This window comes from Drosophila tropicalis, unplaced genomic scaffold (genome assembly GCF_018151085.1).
Source record: "Drosophila tropicalis isolate 14030-0801.00 unplaced genomic scaffold, ASM1815108v1 contig_845, whole genome shotgun sequence".
Taxonomy (NCBI): Eukaryota; Metazoa; Arthropoda; class Insecta; order Diptera; family Drosophilidae; genus Drosophila; species Drosophila tropicalis.
Window position 1 is genome coordinate 10,312,708 of NW_027173338.1, and position 15,400 is coordinate 10,328,107.

The 15,400-nt window shown below is 35.7% G+C and overlaps 1 protein-coding gene across 1 annotated transcript in view; it reads left to right on the forward strand.

The window, feature by feature from the left end:
• Positions 1-11,488, forward strand: part of LOC137581111 (gamma-glutamyl hydrolase A-like) — a 31,775-nt gene extending 20,287 nt beyond the window's left edge. Inside the window, exons 2-3 of the mRNA XM_068295282.1 lie at positions 9,977-10,155; positions 10,214-11,488. Of these exons, the coding sequence (XP_068151383.1) occupies positions 10,004-10,155; positions 10,214-11,030 (969 nt within the window). The 5' untranslated portion in view covers positions 9,977-10,003 and the 3' untranslated portion in view covers positions 11,031-11,488. The remainder of the gene's footprint in view (positions 1-9,976; positions 10,156-10,213) is intronic.
• Positions 11,489-15,400: the final 3,912 nt, after the last annotated feature.

Sequence of the window (15,400 nt, forward strand, 5' to 3'; positions counted from 1 at the left end):
TTTGGCTTACACACACCGCGAAGAACCAAAAGAGAGTGAACACTGATGTCATTTCCCGCACTTCTTCTTCACCCGTCGGCAAACTCACTCATTGCCCCCCCTTAAAACAGAATGGAAATAATATTCTGACATTCAATTCGACATTTGTTTTGCTGCCTAGAAGTGGGAGGCAAAAGCTCTCTTGTTTGTTGCAATTCTAAGCGCAGCCACCACCGGATGTTGCATGCCAATTTTTGGCTGAAGTATGTGAGTTTGTGTTTTTTTTTTTTTTGTTTGCTATTTGTTTTGTATTTCAAATGCGGTGTGATGGCGGTAGGGTGGCGCAGGGCGGTCACGGAGAGGAGCTCTAGGTGGGCGAAACATTTCAGATAATTTATTTTGGCGTCGGCGGCTGCTGCGTGTATTTATGGGATTTGCGTGTGAAATTTTCGGTTTGCTTGCACGCCTTCTCCCCGTACGTCCCTGTCCCTGGCTTGACTGTCTCGAATTTAAATGGAAATACGCGTTGAGAATTAAAGTTTGAAGGCAAATCCTTGTAGATTTTAAATTTCACTTATAAAATGACAGAATACGTATTGATCCAGCTGGTAAGATATTTTTAAGTGCTCAATAAGTTTAATCAATCTAAGATTTGATACTGATAATTGAATTCTAAATCAAAGAACATATCCTGCATATGGTTGAATTCGAAATACTGCATGCAGGATATGTTCTTTGATTTTGATTTTATTTAATCATCATTAATGCATTCACTTTCATTTTTTAGTTACTGTCATGTATTCAACTCATTTGATCGCCATAAATAGTAGAGCATTTTTTGGCACATACAATGCGTCTTAAAGAACTCAGTCTTGAGCAGGAAGCACAGCCATAGGAAAGCATGTAAAAAACTCATTGGAAGCCTTCGACTTCGACTTTTATTTTTGGCAGCTTTGAAAATACTTGAGCTTCAAACAAACAAAAAAAAAAAAAAAAAAAAAACAGACGCAAACACAAATACACATCATACACACAAACTCATGCAGATTGAACACACACTTACACATACACACACACAGACATGTATGCTGAGAAAGAGAAGACACACAAAGGAATGAGAATTTCCTCAAACAAACAAACGAAAAATACTTTTCATATTACGTATACGTCTCACACTTCTGACCTGATTTTGCCTTATCAATGCAATGCTGTTTTTTTTTTTTTTTTTTGCCATCGTTGCTACTGCTGTTCTTGTTGTTGGTCTTGTTGTGGTCCTGGCAGCCACATGACAAGGCCTGGTTTGGACTTGGTCCTAGATATGGGTCTGTTGTTGCATCCAATCTGCAATCTGCAACACAATCTCTGCTCAACTACGGAAAAATGAAGTTATTGGAAATGACTGTCAAGCAAACGGCCAACAGCTTGGCCAACAAGAGACCAAAGAGAGAGAGAGAGAGAGAGAGAAGTTCGGCAGAGCAGAGTCAGCAACAGCAGCATCTCAACATATTTTCCAGCACAAAATGTTTGGCATCTTTGGCTTTCATTTTTATATGTGCCACACATTCACAATGCCTTTTTTGTTCTCCTTACCATCGCCAGGAAGTTGTTTTACTTGGGCCACATGGCAGCACTTTTTACTCTCAATACCCGCTACTCAACGTTACAAAAAAGGTATCTTAGTTTTCTATTAACTGACAGTGTAATTAAATGACTGTAATTTTATAGAAACCAATTTATAGAACAGCCAGCCACTTAGGCCTTTTCTTTTTAGTCCAGCTTATCACATGTGACTTTATTCAACCCCACTAAAGGGTATATCTTATTCGCATGGATTTTATTGCAAATATCACTTCTCTATATATGTATACAAACATATTTTCTGACTGCAAGAATGAAAATCCCGAACGCAGTATAGCGTGTCGATAATCAAACGTCAGCATATAAAATTCCAAGCTTAGTTTCTTGGCATCATCCCACATATGTTTGTACACCGAATAGATTGTTAAACACAATTGTTGTGATATTCGAAAAGTAATGTCAAACGAAGATTTGCTTTGATTTTTATTTGTGAGATTTGTATTATTATGGTAGGCAGTGTTTTTGGATTTCGGTGACTTGGAAAATAAAATAAAGTTTTCTATGTGTTTGTCAATAGATTGTGAAATCATATATTTACTCCAATTAAGTAATCAATGTGAATATAACGTCATAGTCTCTACATATGTTTGTTGTTGAAGAAGAGAATACTTCGCCTTAGCTTCTTTCTTGTTAGTTTTATTCTCCAGCACTTTAAATATGTAAATTTAAAATTTTTAATTCGATAAAGAAAATGGAACACTCCACACATATCAATTGATATTCATTCCATGAATGCGTTTATGTCGGTTAAAGTATTGAATTCCATTCATCATTTTGTTAAAATACTTCCCACACTCAGTTGAATTTGTATATCAACGAATCCATTAAATACGCATTATTATCACAATTAGTGTTCATATGTCGGTGTCCCATTCTGCCTACAATACACTTCATTTTTTTTTTGTGCTCAATTGTCCAGTCAACTTTAACAATGCTTAATTGATTTTGAACAATAAAGGTATTGACCTCCTGTTGGATAAATTGCATAATAGCAAAAAAAAAAAGGGACCTGAAATTGATTTCAATATCCCACAATTTGTCTACTCTAAGTGCGATTGAAAATTTTTCCTCCGTGACTCATTCTAAACATTCTTATTTTCGTTTTACTTAATTCAATTTACAAGTTTTCAATTAAAACGTCATATAAAACATTTTCAACATTTTACTTCCCACTTATAAAAAAATTTGTTAAATAGCCCACTATACAAATTATATATAGCATACTTTTCAGGGCCCACGTTGGTTTTTTTCTTCGCTATTAAGTTTCTTCTAAGGCCAATTGCGGTTATGGTCAGTTAGATCCCAATTTCGAATGCATTCATTTTTTAATCCGAATGCTCTTTAGATATATGTATTAGTATTAGTATGTACTCAGATTTGTAGATTTCCCAAGCAAACGTAAAGAAATGATTAAATTAGTCAAGGAATCAATATCAATTAAACAATTTCAAGTTCTCTGATTAGTAAATAGCACAGACCCTGATGACCAGATTCAACATTATTAAATATATAACGAATTATTAGATAAACTATTTTTTTTAAATTGTTATGGCTTATTAATTTCTTAATTCGAGAAGTTTTAGCCAATTTACGAACCTAAAGAAAAGCAATTGACAACTACATCAAGAATATTAAGCAACTAATAAGCTTTTTTTTTTTTGTTAAGTTGTTGAATTAATTAATAACATATTGACAATGAATGAAGCAATTAACATAGCTTTTATTATATTTGTACAATGGAACAATTCTATTGATATTGATAAGGAGATAGGCCGTTAAGTACGAGCATTTTATTAATTGTTATTTTATATTCTGAAACTGTTTCCCTGCATTAATGTGCAATTAATTTTTTATTTGTCAGACCAGCACTACCTCCGTTGTCACATCAACCTTCTATAGCTACCTGTGATTACCACACGGATTTGGAATTGTCGACTAATTGAAGCGTAAACATTTCAATGACCAACCAACCGATTGCCAGCAACCCAAAATTAAAATTGTTAATAAACAATGCGCGCAATGCACAAAAGTCATTAAATAATTATACATAGTAAAATAAAAAACCCCCAACAATATGAAGTGAAAGCGAGAGAGACAGTAGGAACTCATCCGCTAAACCTGTTCACCGACAAAAGAGCTAAATTGTATTATACCACACATACTTATACATATGTAGATACGTTAATCAAATATCTGTATGTGTATATACATGATGAGAGGCAGGTGCTGCAATCGAGTGGGCATGGTCAATTGGTGGCGGTTGCATTTAAAGCGTCATCAATATGCATTCCGATGCGTCGCATTTTAAACTATGTATATGCAACAAATATTTAAATTAATAATGCGCATATAATGAACGACATCGAATTGAAATGAAATGAAATGCGAAAAAAAGAAACAGTTATAACAACAGCATTTACTGTTACACGTTATCGATGCAAACAGCTACAGCCGCCATTGTAACACCCTGTAATGATTGGATGATAGTCAAAAAGGAAGTTTCGACAAAAGAAAAGCATCTAACAAAAGAAATTAAAGTAGTCCCAAATTAAGAACTATAACCAGATATAAGCAGGGACCGCATACCTTTCGAGATAAGGAATCAGATCAGTGTATACATATTTATATTTATGAATAAATTTTACTATGGTACAGCCATTTTGATGCAAGGTTCATTTCTAGGGTAATTTGGGTTTAATGATTTCGAAAATGGCGTTATTTTCTTTTGTTCGGGTCTTGTTATCGAGATTTTCAAGAAGTCCTAAGTTTTCGAGGTGCTTTACTTAACATCAAAATATCTTCTTGTTCCCCCAATCAGATTGACTCAATAATGTTTGACCAATAAATCGTACTAGTCCATCAAGAAATTTACATTGAAGTGTAGAAAAAACGGCATTGATTTGGCCTTTATTGGCCTATTTAAAGAAGTCCACACTGGTCTTGTGTTTCAAAATTTACAAAAGGGTATTTGATGGGTCGTTGCCTTTGCTTGGTGACTTGTTCCTTTTTATCGCCACACTGATTACACTTCCGTTTTTATGTACCTGGCAATGAGCGGTTTACTGTGTCATTTTTCGATGTGCATTAATGAATTAATTGTTCCACCGGATATTTCAAACATTTTAGATTTGTGGTTTTTAATTTCCTGCAAAATAATCTTGCCCAATGATTTTTCTCTTTTTACGATTCTTTTTTTCCACTCTCCCCCTGAACAAATCAAATAAATTTATAGCTGTGTGTAAATATTTTGCGGTCATTTCGGTTTTGCATGACTTTAAACAGCAACAACAATGAAATCAAAATCAAAATGTTGTGACAATGGTCGACAATGCCAAAACGACACACAAAATGTGTGTTTGCATATGCAAGCCGACAAACATACATATGTACATATGTATGTATGTGTACATACTTATGTCTGTTTATATGCGACTGGTTTTAGTGGTTGAATTAGCCTAAGTGCAGTCAGAGTGGACTGTCAAATGTCAGTTGGCGGCATTTTTACGATCTGAGCGAAAACATTTTCGCTAATAGATATTATAAATTCGCAAGTTTTTCTAAAACCACACACAAATAAAAGACCATATACATACATGCAAATACATATATACAGTTTATACTTATCCCATAGTGAGTAACTATGAGTGAAAGCAAGGAGCTGACTAAGGAAAATAAAGTAAAATTCTCTTGCGACAGTGAGTAAATAGTTCAATTCATTTGGCATATTGATTTTTGACTAAAATTTTTACACTGATATTTTTATAATACTAACTATTGCATGCAAAGATCTCCGATTTTTATCCATTATTTTTATCCAGATAGTACAGAATTTTCTTTGATAGATTTCTTTTTTATCGATTTTTTTCAATTTCAAAAACTAAGAGTTTGCTATTTAAATAGGTTAATGCCAAACTTTTTCGATTCCTTGGTAAATCGAAATTTATTTCAAATCGATTCGATAGTCGATAGTCTCGGCCAATAATTAATCAATCGATATAAGTACATATATCAGCAACAAATAAAATAATGGTATACGTGTATCTTAATCTGACGAAATCTAAGCTAACGAAATTCATGTTTATATTTCTGGGACATTCTCTTTACAAATCTCATAAAAGGCAATTCAATTGATAAAAAGAAAGACTCTTTAGAGTTAGACCAAACTAAGTTCTGGCCTTTGAGCCTTTTTGGGTGAGTTTTATGTAGGTATGAAAGTGGTTTAGATCTTCTATTTTACTGGAAAACTTAGAGTGAAAATGGTTTTCTGAACCAAATTCTATTCTTCTATCCTAAAATATAATATTACTTTGTTTATGTGGTCATACTAAGTTGAGTAACTACAATTCTCATTGAGTCTACTATATATGATAGTTCTGATGTCATTTCTATTTAAAGATTGCAGTGAACGTGATCGGCAAATAAACGTCGCGACGTCTCGAAACTCTCAATAGATTATCAATCTGAACTAGTATAACTTATACTCAATAGATAACATCAAATATTTTTTATAGACAATGATTTTTCCCTATTATAAAGGGAAAATTTTGTATTTCCAACGTCATATTTTTCTATTCTTGAAGTTTCAAGTTTTTTTTCTGTTCATTTTGCAATATTCCTAGCTGGCCAAAACTTCCGTTGTTCTACAAACTCATTGAACTTTATGCGAAACAAAATCAATGTGAAACTGCCCATACACTTTCAATGCATTTTTATGTGACAAAAAAAACAACTAAAACAAAAATTTACAAAAAAAAAACCCTTCCGAAAGGCGGCAAAATGAATGCGGTCAATGAACACATATATATATATATGTGTATACATATTATGGGCGGTGGGGGGAAGGGCCACGGGTGAACGATATGAAAACTGGAAATGAAAGAGAGAAAATCGTTGCAGTTATCGCGACAAAGCCAAAAGTTCTGGACCCGAAATGCCACCTACTTACATAGGAGAGAACATAGCAAGACCTTTGCCTAAAATGCTGTTTATCTTGTCGACCAGCGAATGAGACGGAGAAAAATAGAGAAGACCAAAGATACTGAAGAAAGGGAAAGATTGCAAGAATCCTAGTCAGTGCCAAGAATGGTGGGAAGGAAAAAATAGCTTAGACCTGTTAAAATACCCTATGAATAGTTGGATTATTGAAAATGTATAATCAGAATGATAAAAGTAAGATATGACTATCAAATAAATCTTCTGATTTCTTCGATGTCCATTTATTTCTGACTCCAAATGAAAGTGGTGTACAGAAAACTCTTCTATAAACCGCATATGGCCAAGTGCACTTTGGCCTACAAAGGGTATGAAAATGTTGTCGGTTTGCTGGCGTCGCTTAAAGTCTGGCAAGCTTTCGGTTCCCAAAAATATGAAGCAGAATATGAAGTAGATCCCTCTTTAGAAGGGAATGCACATTTTTTGGCTAACAAGCAAAGCAGCTTCCAGCAGCTATGTAACGAGGAGTAAGGACCAGCAGGACATGCAAACGTTGTGTCAGCACCCCGAAAGAAATAGAAGAAAACGTTAAAGAAAACTCTACGCGGCTTTCTGCCGCTTTCTCTGGCTCGATTGGCGAACACATTTTTGTGGTCGAGCAAATTTTTGGGCTTCGATGAAATTTGCTGCCAAATAGGTTACAAACAATGTTTTTTTTTTTTCTTCTTGACTTGGGTCGCCAGTTTATGGAGTTGTGTGTGGCATGGTTTGTTTTTGTTGTTGCTGTGGCATTTCGGCCAACATTTTTTCTATTCTCTTTTATACATACGTATAAGTATTTCGATTTTTGTTTGCTTTTATTTTTCGGTTGCCTAGTAAATGAAACGGAAATATGTTTTGTGGGCTCGTTGCACATGACAAACAAACAACTAAAAGAGAGAGAGAGAGAGAGAGGAGGAAAAACAGAAAACTTTAGCCCGTTGCCAAAACGCAGAGCGGGTGATTTTTCTGTTTCTGGTTGTAATAGAAGTTGCCAAGTGCTTAAGACCTTAAAGTAGACCCAATACGAACTTTTGCTGGAAGCCATAAGTTATGACAGGAGAAAGCTCAACCCAAGGCCAGGGGGTGGTCAGGGTAAAGTAAAAGTCGAAGCAAAGTGGTTCAAATAATATTTATTAAACAAGTTTTATAAAACTGTTTCGAAATGTTGTCAGAAAGTTTTAATAAACATAAAAACATTCGTATTAAAAATCTACAAATACAAAAGTTTCCATAGCAAAACTAAAGCTTAAAAAAGAAACTTTAATTAATAAATTAAGATTAAAATTTAATATAGATAAGAAAGCGATTTAAGTTATACGGTTTTGGCTTCGAGTTGCCATTGTTTTCTTTTTGACTCCTTTTCAATTGGAGAATCAAATTTTTGGCCTGAAAGAAACAGAACGTCTTTCGTTACAGATGATCGTCGAAGTTCATACATAGTTATACATCACTTAACAAATTTCCACACAAAAATGCAAAGGCATGAAAATAAACCTACATATGAAATTGCCCTTGCCCTCGAACTAATAATATAAACTTAATTGAACATTTTGATTAGTCTATTAAAGTATTTTGCTACATTAAGCAATTTTTAATGACGAATTTAAGTACATTTTGTGTATGGCTTATGCCTACTTATCGTATGGAACAGGACATCATAGATAGTAGTATATCAGGACATAAATAATTTTTAGAATGACCGCAAGAGTTCATATATCATTTCAAAAATTTTCCATAGATTTAATGGGGAATTGTGGTGGGGGTTTGGTTTCTTTGCGTCCCCTCCCCACGCAACCGTTTCCTTAAGAGAGATTTGCCCAAGTGTTAATAGCTCATAAATATTTGAAAATGCTTAGCATTTTCTTGGCAAACGAAATCCCCACAGAATGGAGAATGAAATGGAGGAATCCTTTTTGCAAAGCCAAAAGGAGTTGTGTGTGTGTGTGTGCGGTCATAAATGGAGGACACACACACACACAAGAGCACATCCCTTAAGTGTGACATAATATGTGAAATATTTTAAGCAAAGTTACACAAAAGACACTGGCGAAGGATGTCGGACGAAAGCGCACCACGAAGCTCAGGCGACGAAAGCAAAGTACGAAGGACATGTGCTTGCCTTGCATGCCCATTTAATTTTGCAAAATGTTTGTTTGATGCCCTTAATAGGCTTAGAGACGACAACGACTACACGCTACCTTGGCTTGCAACCGACAGGAAGAAAAAAATTAAAATAAAACCTGATGAAATATTCAAAGGATATGCGGGAGCCCAAGCCGAAAAAGATGAAGGAACTGAAAGACGTACAAGTTTTTGGTTAAGAAAGCTGCAAGTCAAACACAAGTTTCACATTTTTGCATATAATGCCCCCCACCACCAACGTCACCAACCGATGTCGCTGTCCAGGGAAGGAATAACTTAAATGGTGGTATCCTTGAAAAGAGGAACACTACTTCACATGTTAATTAATCTATCGATATTTAGTGACTTTATAGTAATGGTCAAAACAAAAAAGACATAAGAAATCCTTGAACAAAAGTCCTAAACAATCTTGATTATCAGAGTTTGTAAGCCAAACTTCTTACTTTAAGTAATCCACCCCTGCGTGACGTCTTATTCATACACATATATTTCTTATGTATGTACGTACATCCTTTTTGCTATCATATTCCTTACTGTTGAATTGCATTTTACCTCTTCCGTGCAGCGGTGGTTTAAAAACATCGCCGAAAACGTCGTTTTGGTTATTCTAGGGCACAAGTTTGCACATTCAGTTTGTCGAAAGTTTGTCTATTCATTAACCTAAATACTTGGTCTCAGAGCTGGGAGTGGGTTGATCCTTGGGCCTAGGCCAGTTCAGTTCAGGTTTAACTTTCACAAGCTAATTTGCATATTTGAGTGACTGCACATACATGACTTTCATTTTCTGCAATAAGTAAAAAATAAACCTAGTAAAGTCGAACTGGTTTATTTCTTAAGACTTATGCTGGTCTCTGGGCAGCTTAGCCATGACAGATGACAGTGATAGGGCAAGTACTTAACAGAGAGAACTGACTTTTGAAGTAAAAGTAAAGGTTTTTTTTTAATGCTTGCTTAATCTTGATTTTCATTTACATTCACTAGTGAACAGAGCTCAAGAATTTTATATAAAAGTTGCAAAGTGGAAAGCCATTCGAATCAATAACTCAATAATTCATTAATTTTGATATCACAACCAATTTATTGACAAGAAATCGCATAAGAGACCCTTGGAAATAATTCCTAATAACTCAAACACCTCTTTCAATAAAAGGAAAGTTAATTGTAATTTAAACACTTTCATATGAAATGTCACAAATATTTAAATAAATAAATTTAGTAAAACTTATATTAAATATTTTTTCAGCGTTGTTGACTGCTTGCAGACAATAGGATGGAACAAACGGAGGCCCCTTGCATTGGCATCATGTGCATCGATTTGGCCACGGAACTGGCCTCGCATTTTGGTAAACAATGGCACAGTTTCATAGCCTCATCATATGTGAAGCATTTGGAGGCAGCTGGAGCTCTCGTTGTGCCCATCTGGTAAGACTGGATTAAACAATTGGCTTGGAAAAATATTTACTGTGGTTCTGCTTCACAGGATTGGACGCGATCGTTCGTATTATGAACACATGATGAATCAGTTGAATGGCATTCTATTGCCTGGGGGAGCTGTGTTCATCAATAATGAGGATTTGATACGTAATCCTGACCTAACAAATGAATGTGTACAGAGTGCCTATCATATTTTCGATGTGGCCGAAGAAATGAACCGGGCTGGCAAGTATTTTCCCCTCTGGGGCACCTGCCTGGGCTTCCAGCTAATGATCATACGAGCTGCTAAGAGTATAAAAGTGCGAACGGATTGTGAGAACATTAGAAGAACTTTACCCGTGCAGCTAACCAAGGACTTTAGGCAATCTCAAATGCTGCAACAATTGCCGCAGTATTTAGCCGATGAGATGGGCCGATCATCTTTTGCATGTCACAATCATAAGTATTGCATAACAAATAACGAGTTGGATCATTTCAAGCTGTCAAACGATTGGCACGTTCTGGCAACGCATTCAGATGCCAATGGCAAGGAGTTCATCAATTTGATAGAGCATCGTCAGTGGCCCATGTTTGGTTGCCAGTTTCATCCGGAACGGGCAGCCTTTGAACAATTATACGCCAGTTTAGACAACTGGAAATTTTCCCACACTCGAGCTTCCATCGAGTTGGCACAATCTTTTGGCCACATCTTTGTAGACGCCTGTCGGCGCAGTATTTCTCGCTTTTCCAGCCCTGATCACAAATCGCAGCATCTCATCTGGAACTGGCAGCCGGTGTTTAGTGGTCATTTGAAGGAATCCAAGTTTTTGCAGTGTTATCTCTTTGAAAAGAATGTTGATTATCCCGAACTCATTGTCAGATAATCCTGAGATTATTTATAATAATTAGTATTTACAGAATATGGCTAGTCTTTGATTAGCTTAATTATCGATAATCTTTTTTAGTTAAAATAAATTTTGGGGGAGTCCTCCAATTATTCGGATATACCTTTGCTTCGGCGCCAGATAGGCCAGGAATGTCGATTTGGCAGGGAGATAATAGTTTGGGGTCCAAATTGTCATTCATTCAGCAAAATCCTCATTTTTGGCCTTCCTGATAAACTTGTTACATACAGCAGACGCCGACACAAAGATATATCCGAATATTTGGAGGATTCTCTAAAATTAATTTTTATTTAATGTAAATGTATATATGTATATATTTTTTTATTTTGAGCAAGAAAGAACAAATCAAAATCAAACATCTGTGAACTCGTATTAAGAATTAATAGATGTTCTTTGTTAAGATGATAAAATAAAATTGCTCATTTATTAAGACTAAATCGTTTTAGAGTTGTATAATTAAAGTCTTCGAGTTTCATTACGAGTACAAGGAACAAATTTATCTCACAGATTGTACACGATTACCAATACTTACATAAAAAGCAAACTGTGGGCAACTCCAAGCGTTGCACTCAACACCTCAACTTTAACACAAACACAATTAGAATAATCAAGAACTTTTCATATTATGTTTATTATTACAGCAGGTGAGAGAAATGCATCAGAAAATGAAATTGCATAGAAAATATTGGCATGTTTTGTTGAAGAGATTCCAGGCGAACGCTTTAGGAAACCATCCATGGACTAGGCCATACCAAAATGAAACTTCATCTTCAAGTTATCTATTCTGGTACTCTGCAGATTAATCTGGAATCCGAAAAGAGATGATACATATGTATGTATGTATATGTAAGCTCAGGAGGTGTAAACTTACTGTTTCCAATTTCGCAAATAATTCTTTGAAAACGTCTCAGCAGCATTAATAAAAGGTCTACCATATTCTGTGTTATTCGACTGGAGTTGAACAAAGTTCTAAAATCTTGCAAGAACATAAGGCAAATGCTTAAAATTGACATGATGTTCACCTTTTTTTGTATCGTAAGGATTAGAAGTAAAACTAGAGATGTGCTTTCAAATTCGATAGCGATTCTCCGCAAAAAAGGTCTCGATTACAGAGATGGAAATGAAATACTTTAACTCTTTGTCATTTTGTCATTTCAATTATTATTGGACATTAAAATAGCAAACATTTCAATGTAAAAGACATTTTGTACATTTTCTTTCCTAAATCATTATTAAATGAGCATAATTTTAAATATTTAGATTCCAGTGAATGCTCCAAGGGGAAATCCCAATAACAGACTAGATAACAATTTCATTTCCCGAATGACCGTTTCACACGCCCCCCTAGAAATAGAAAAAAAAACCGCCACCCACTTGCCAGCCCATTCAATAAAAATTGATACTCGTCGTCAGAGGGTTGAAACCTTTTTTTTTTTGTTGTTGGTTGTTGGCTGGTTGGTTTTTTGGTTGGTGTACGTCCTGACCCTTTGGGAGTTTAACTTTAAGGACAGGCATAAACAAGTCAAATGACTAGCTGCACATATAAAACATTTTGTTTTTAATAAAAAAAAAAAAAAAAATCAAAAGCCAAACAAACAATCTGCCAGCATAAAAACCAGACCCAGGACAAGAACAAAACACAATACTGATCAAAGTAAAAATTGCCAAAATATATACACAACAAACACAACTACATACATATGTACATATGTATGTACATACATATATAGAGTATAATATCTGCACAACCAGTGTCTGTGTCCTCTTCCCGCTTAGATTTTGCGGATGGGTTCCTGTGTGTGTAAGAACCCAAATTATCCACAGCTTGAGGCAAGAAACACTGACTTTCACTTACAATTGCGTATACGCAATGTTGGCGAGCTTTAAAAAACATGACATGATTTTGCATGGCCCTGAAATCGTTTGTTGTTGTCCACTTTTGCCTTTATTTTTGTACATTTTTTTTTCTTTCCTTCTTTATTATCTCATGAATGCTAAATGGCCAGAGTCTGGGGATAATATAAAGCCTGAATGTGCAGCCTTTTGCCTCCAGTTAAATACACAGTAAAAAAGAAACAAAATATAAAATGATTACACTATATTAAAAAATAAAAAAAATCGATGCTAATCCCCGAAACGATTTATTACTTAAAGAACAACATCATTTAAAGTTTGGAAGGGATTCATAACTACTGTATTCCAAACTTAGTTATCGTAACTTAAGACAACAAGCAAGGAACTAGACAAGTGATCAAGATTCATATATAATAAATGTATTAATAGATGCAAAAGGCAAATTTTGGCAATAATTTACAGAAGAATTAAAACTGGCTTCTAATGATTATGTCGCTATAGATAAGTAGAGAACAAAGAAGTCTCTTTACTATTCGACGAAGAAGACAGCAAAATGTTGTCAGACTGCAAAGGGTATTTAGATTTCATTTGTGTTTAGTTTTGTTTTAGTGTAGCAATGGAAAAATGAAATGTTATACAATTTATCATACAACTGTCGCATGTTTTGTGAATGTATGAGAGCGACCCCCACGGTGCGTGAGGGTTTTTCCGGCAGGGAGACATCATCGTCATCATCGCAGCCACTTGGATGCTTGCGGCTTAGCCTGACCCATTATTCCACTTATTCACATTGAAGGCAGTCAGTCAGTTAGTCAGTTTGTACGTAGAACTCACATGCTGGGCTGGGCCATTTCGAATTGCGCACGAGTAGAGACGGAGTAGACGAGGAGACCAAGAGACAGATAGAATCGGAGTGAGATAGTCTTTTCGTGGAAGTCGTGTGGAGCATAGAATGTAGCCTTTCGGTGTCATTGTAATGGCGGCACATCCGTTGCAAGTAAATGCCATTTGTCGAAATAAATTTCCGTTTTATTTAAATCCACGCTCAGTTCTGGACGAGGAGAAGAGAGGGGAAAAGGCCAGACTGTTCCCTCCATATGTGGCTAAGAGACACACACACAAACCCAAGTCCAGAACGAGGCTTAAGTGTATATTTTATTGTTATTTGGACTGCTTGATGACATTTGTCGTTGCTAAAGGCAAGACCGGATGTCCTTCTACCAGGCGACTTCTTTCCCCTTCCATCTAACCTCCTTCTCATTTGTTTTGCATGCGTGTTGGCTTTTGATTGCCGCACTGTGCTCTATTCATTTGAATTTTGTACTTCCATCCGTGTCTCAGTCGTCCTCATTTTGCAACATATCGCGCCCTTGCCCACATCCTGTTTGGCATTTCATCAGCTGGCAATCATTTAGCAGTGAGAAGTATTTACCTATGGTCGGTATCCATTCGTAGTTGGTATTAGAAGTAACACGCAGGTAGTTTTCATTGAATACCAATTTTAGCCTTTTGAACCTTTGCCGGTTAATTGAAATTGAATTAAAGTCAATTTATCTGCATTTTTTTAACCTTTTCGGATAGTTTTTATTTTTAATCTTTAAGATTTCTGCTTGGATTCTCAAGTCCGTCAAGCAACCTGTAATCATTGTTGAAGAGACAGGGTAAGATGAGATGACACTCTGTTATTGTAAATGAGTTCTAGTTAGTTAGACAATTTCTTACAATTTCTTTCCGTACTTTACAATCCATCTCTGGTTTATCGTTCAATTGTACTCCACTTTTATTTGATAAAATTTATTGACCTATTGTTTAGAAACGAAGTTTAACTCTTAACCCACTACTAACTTCTCATCTCTCAATCTATTACTATTTCAACTCCTCCTTAATTTTCCACATTTCCCTCTCGTTGTTGTTGTTTTCTGATGTTTACTCCCCACTTCCCCTTGATTGTATGTCTGATTTTCCGGTTTTCAACATATTCATTTGCATATATGGAAATGCCAAAAACATGGCCGAAAAATTGAATTGAACTTGTGTCCATGTCCATGTCATTCAGTCAGACAATCCTTCAGTCCGTCCATCAGACACTGGCAGCAGCAGAGTCACTGAGTTTCGTCTCACTTTGCCCAGTCTCTTCAGCAATATGTCTGTTTTGTTTTATGGCTGTGTGTGTGTGTGTGTGTGTGTGTGTGTGTGTGTATGCTTGTATGTTTGGCATGAAGCCTGAAGGAAGGATGGCCGGACAAACTCATGCTCCTCCCTCCGCCATCCAATGAATGACCAAACACTTTGGCTTTATCAGGACAAACCTTCTGGTCATATCCAGAATGATGATGATGAAACCCCTTTTTGACATTTAACGTAAATGCTTTCGTTATTATTGTTATATGACGCATGTCACAGCACTACAAACCCGAATTGTCCTGGGACAGAGAAACAGAAGGAGAGATAGAGAGAGAGGGAAAACTGTAGTGTTTTTGTATAACCTTTACGTT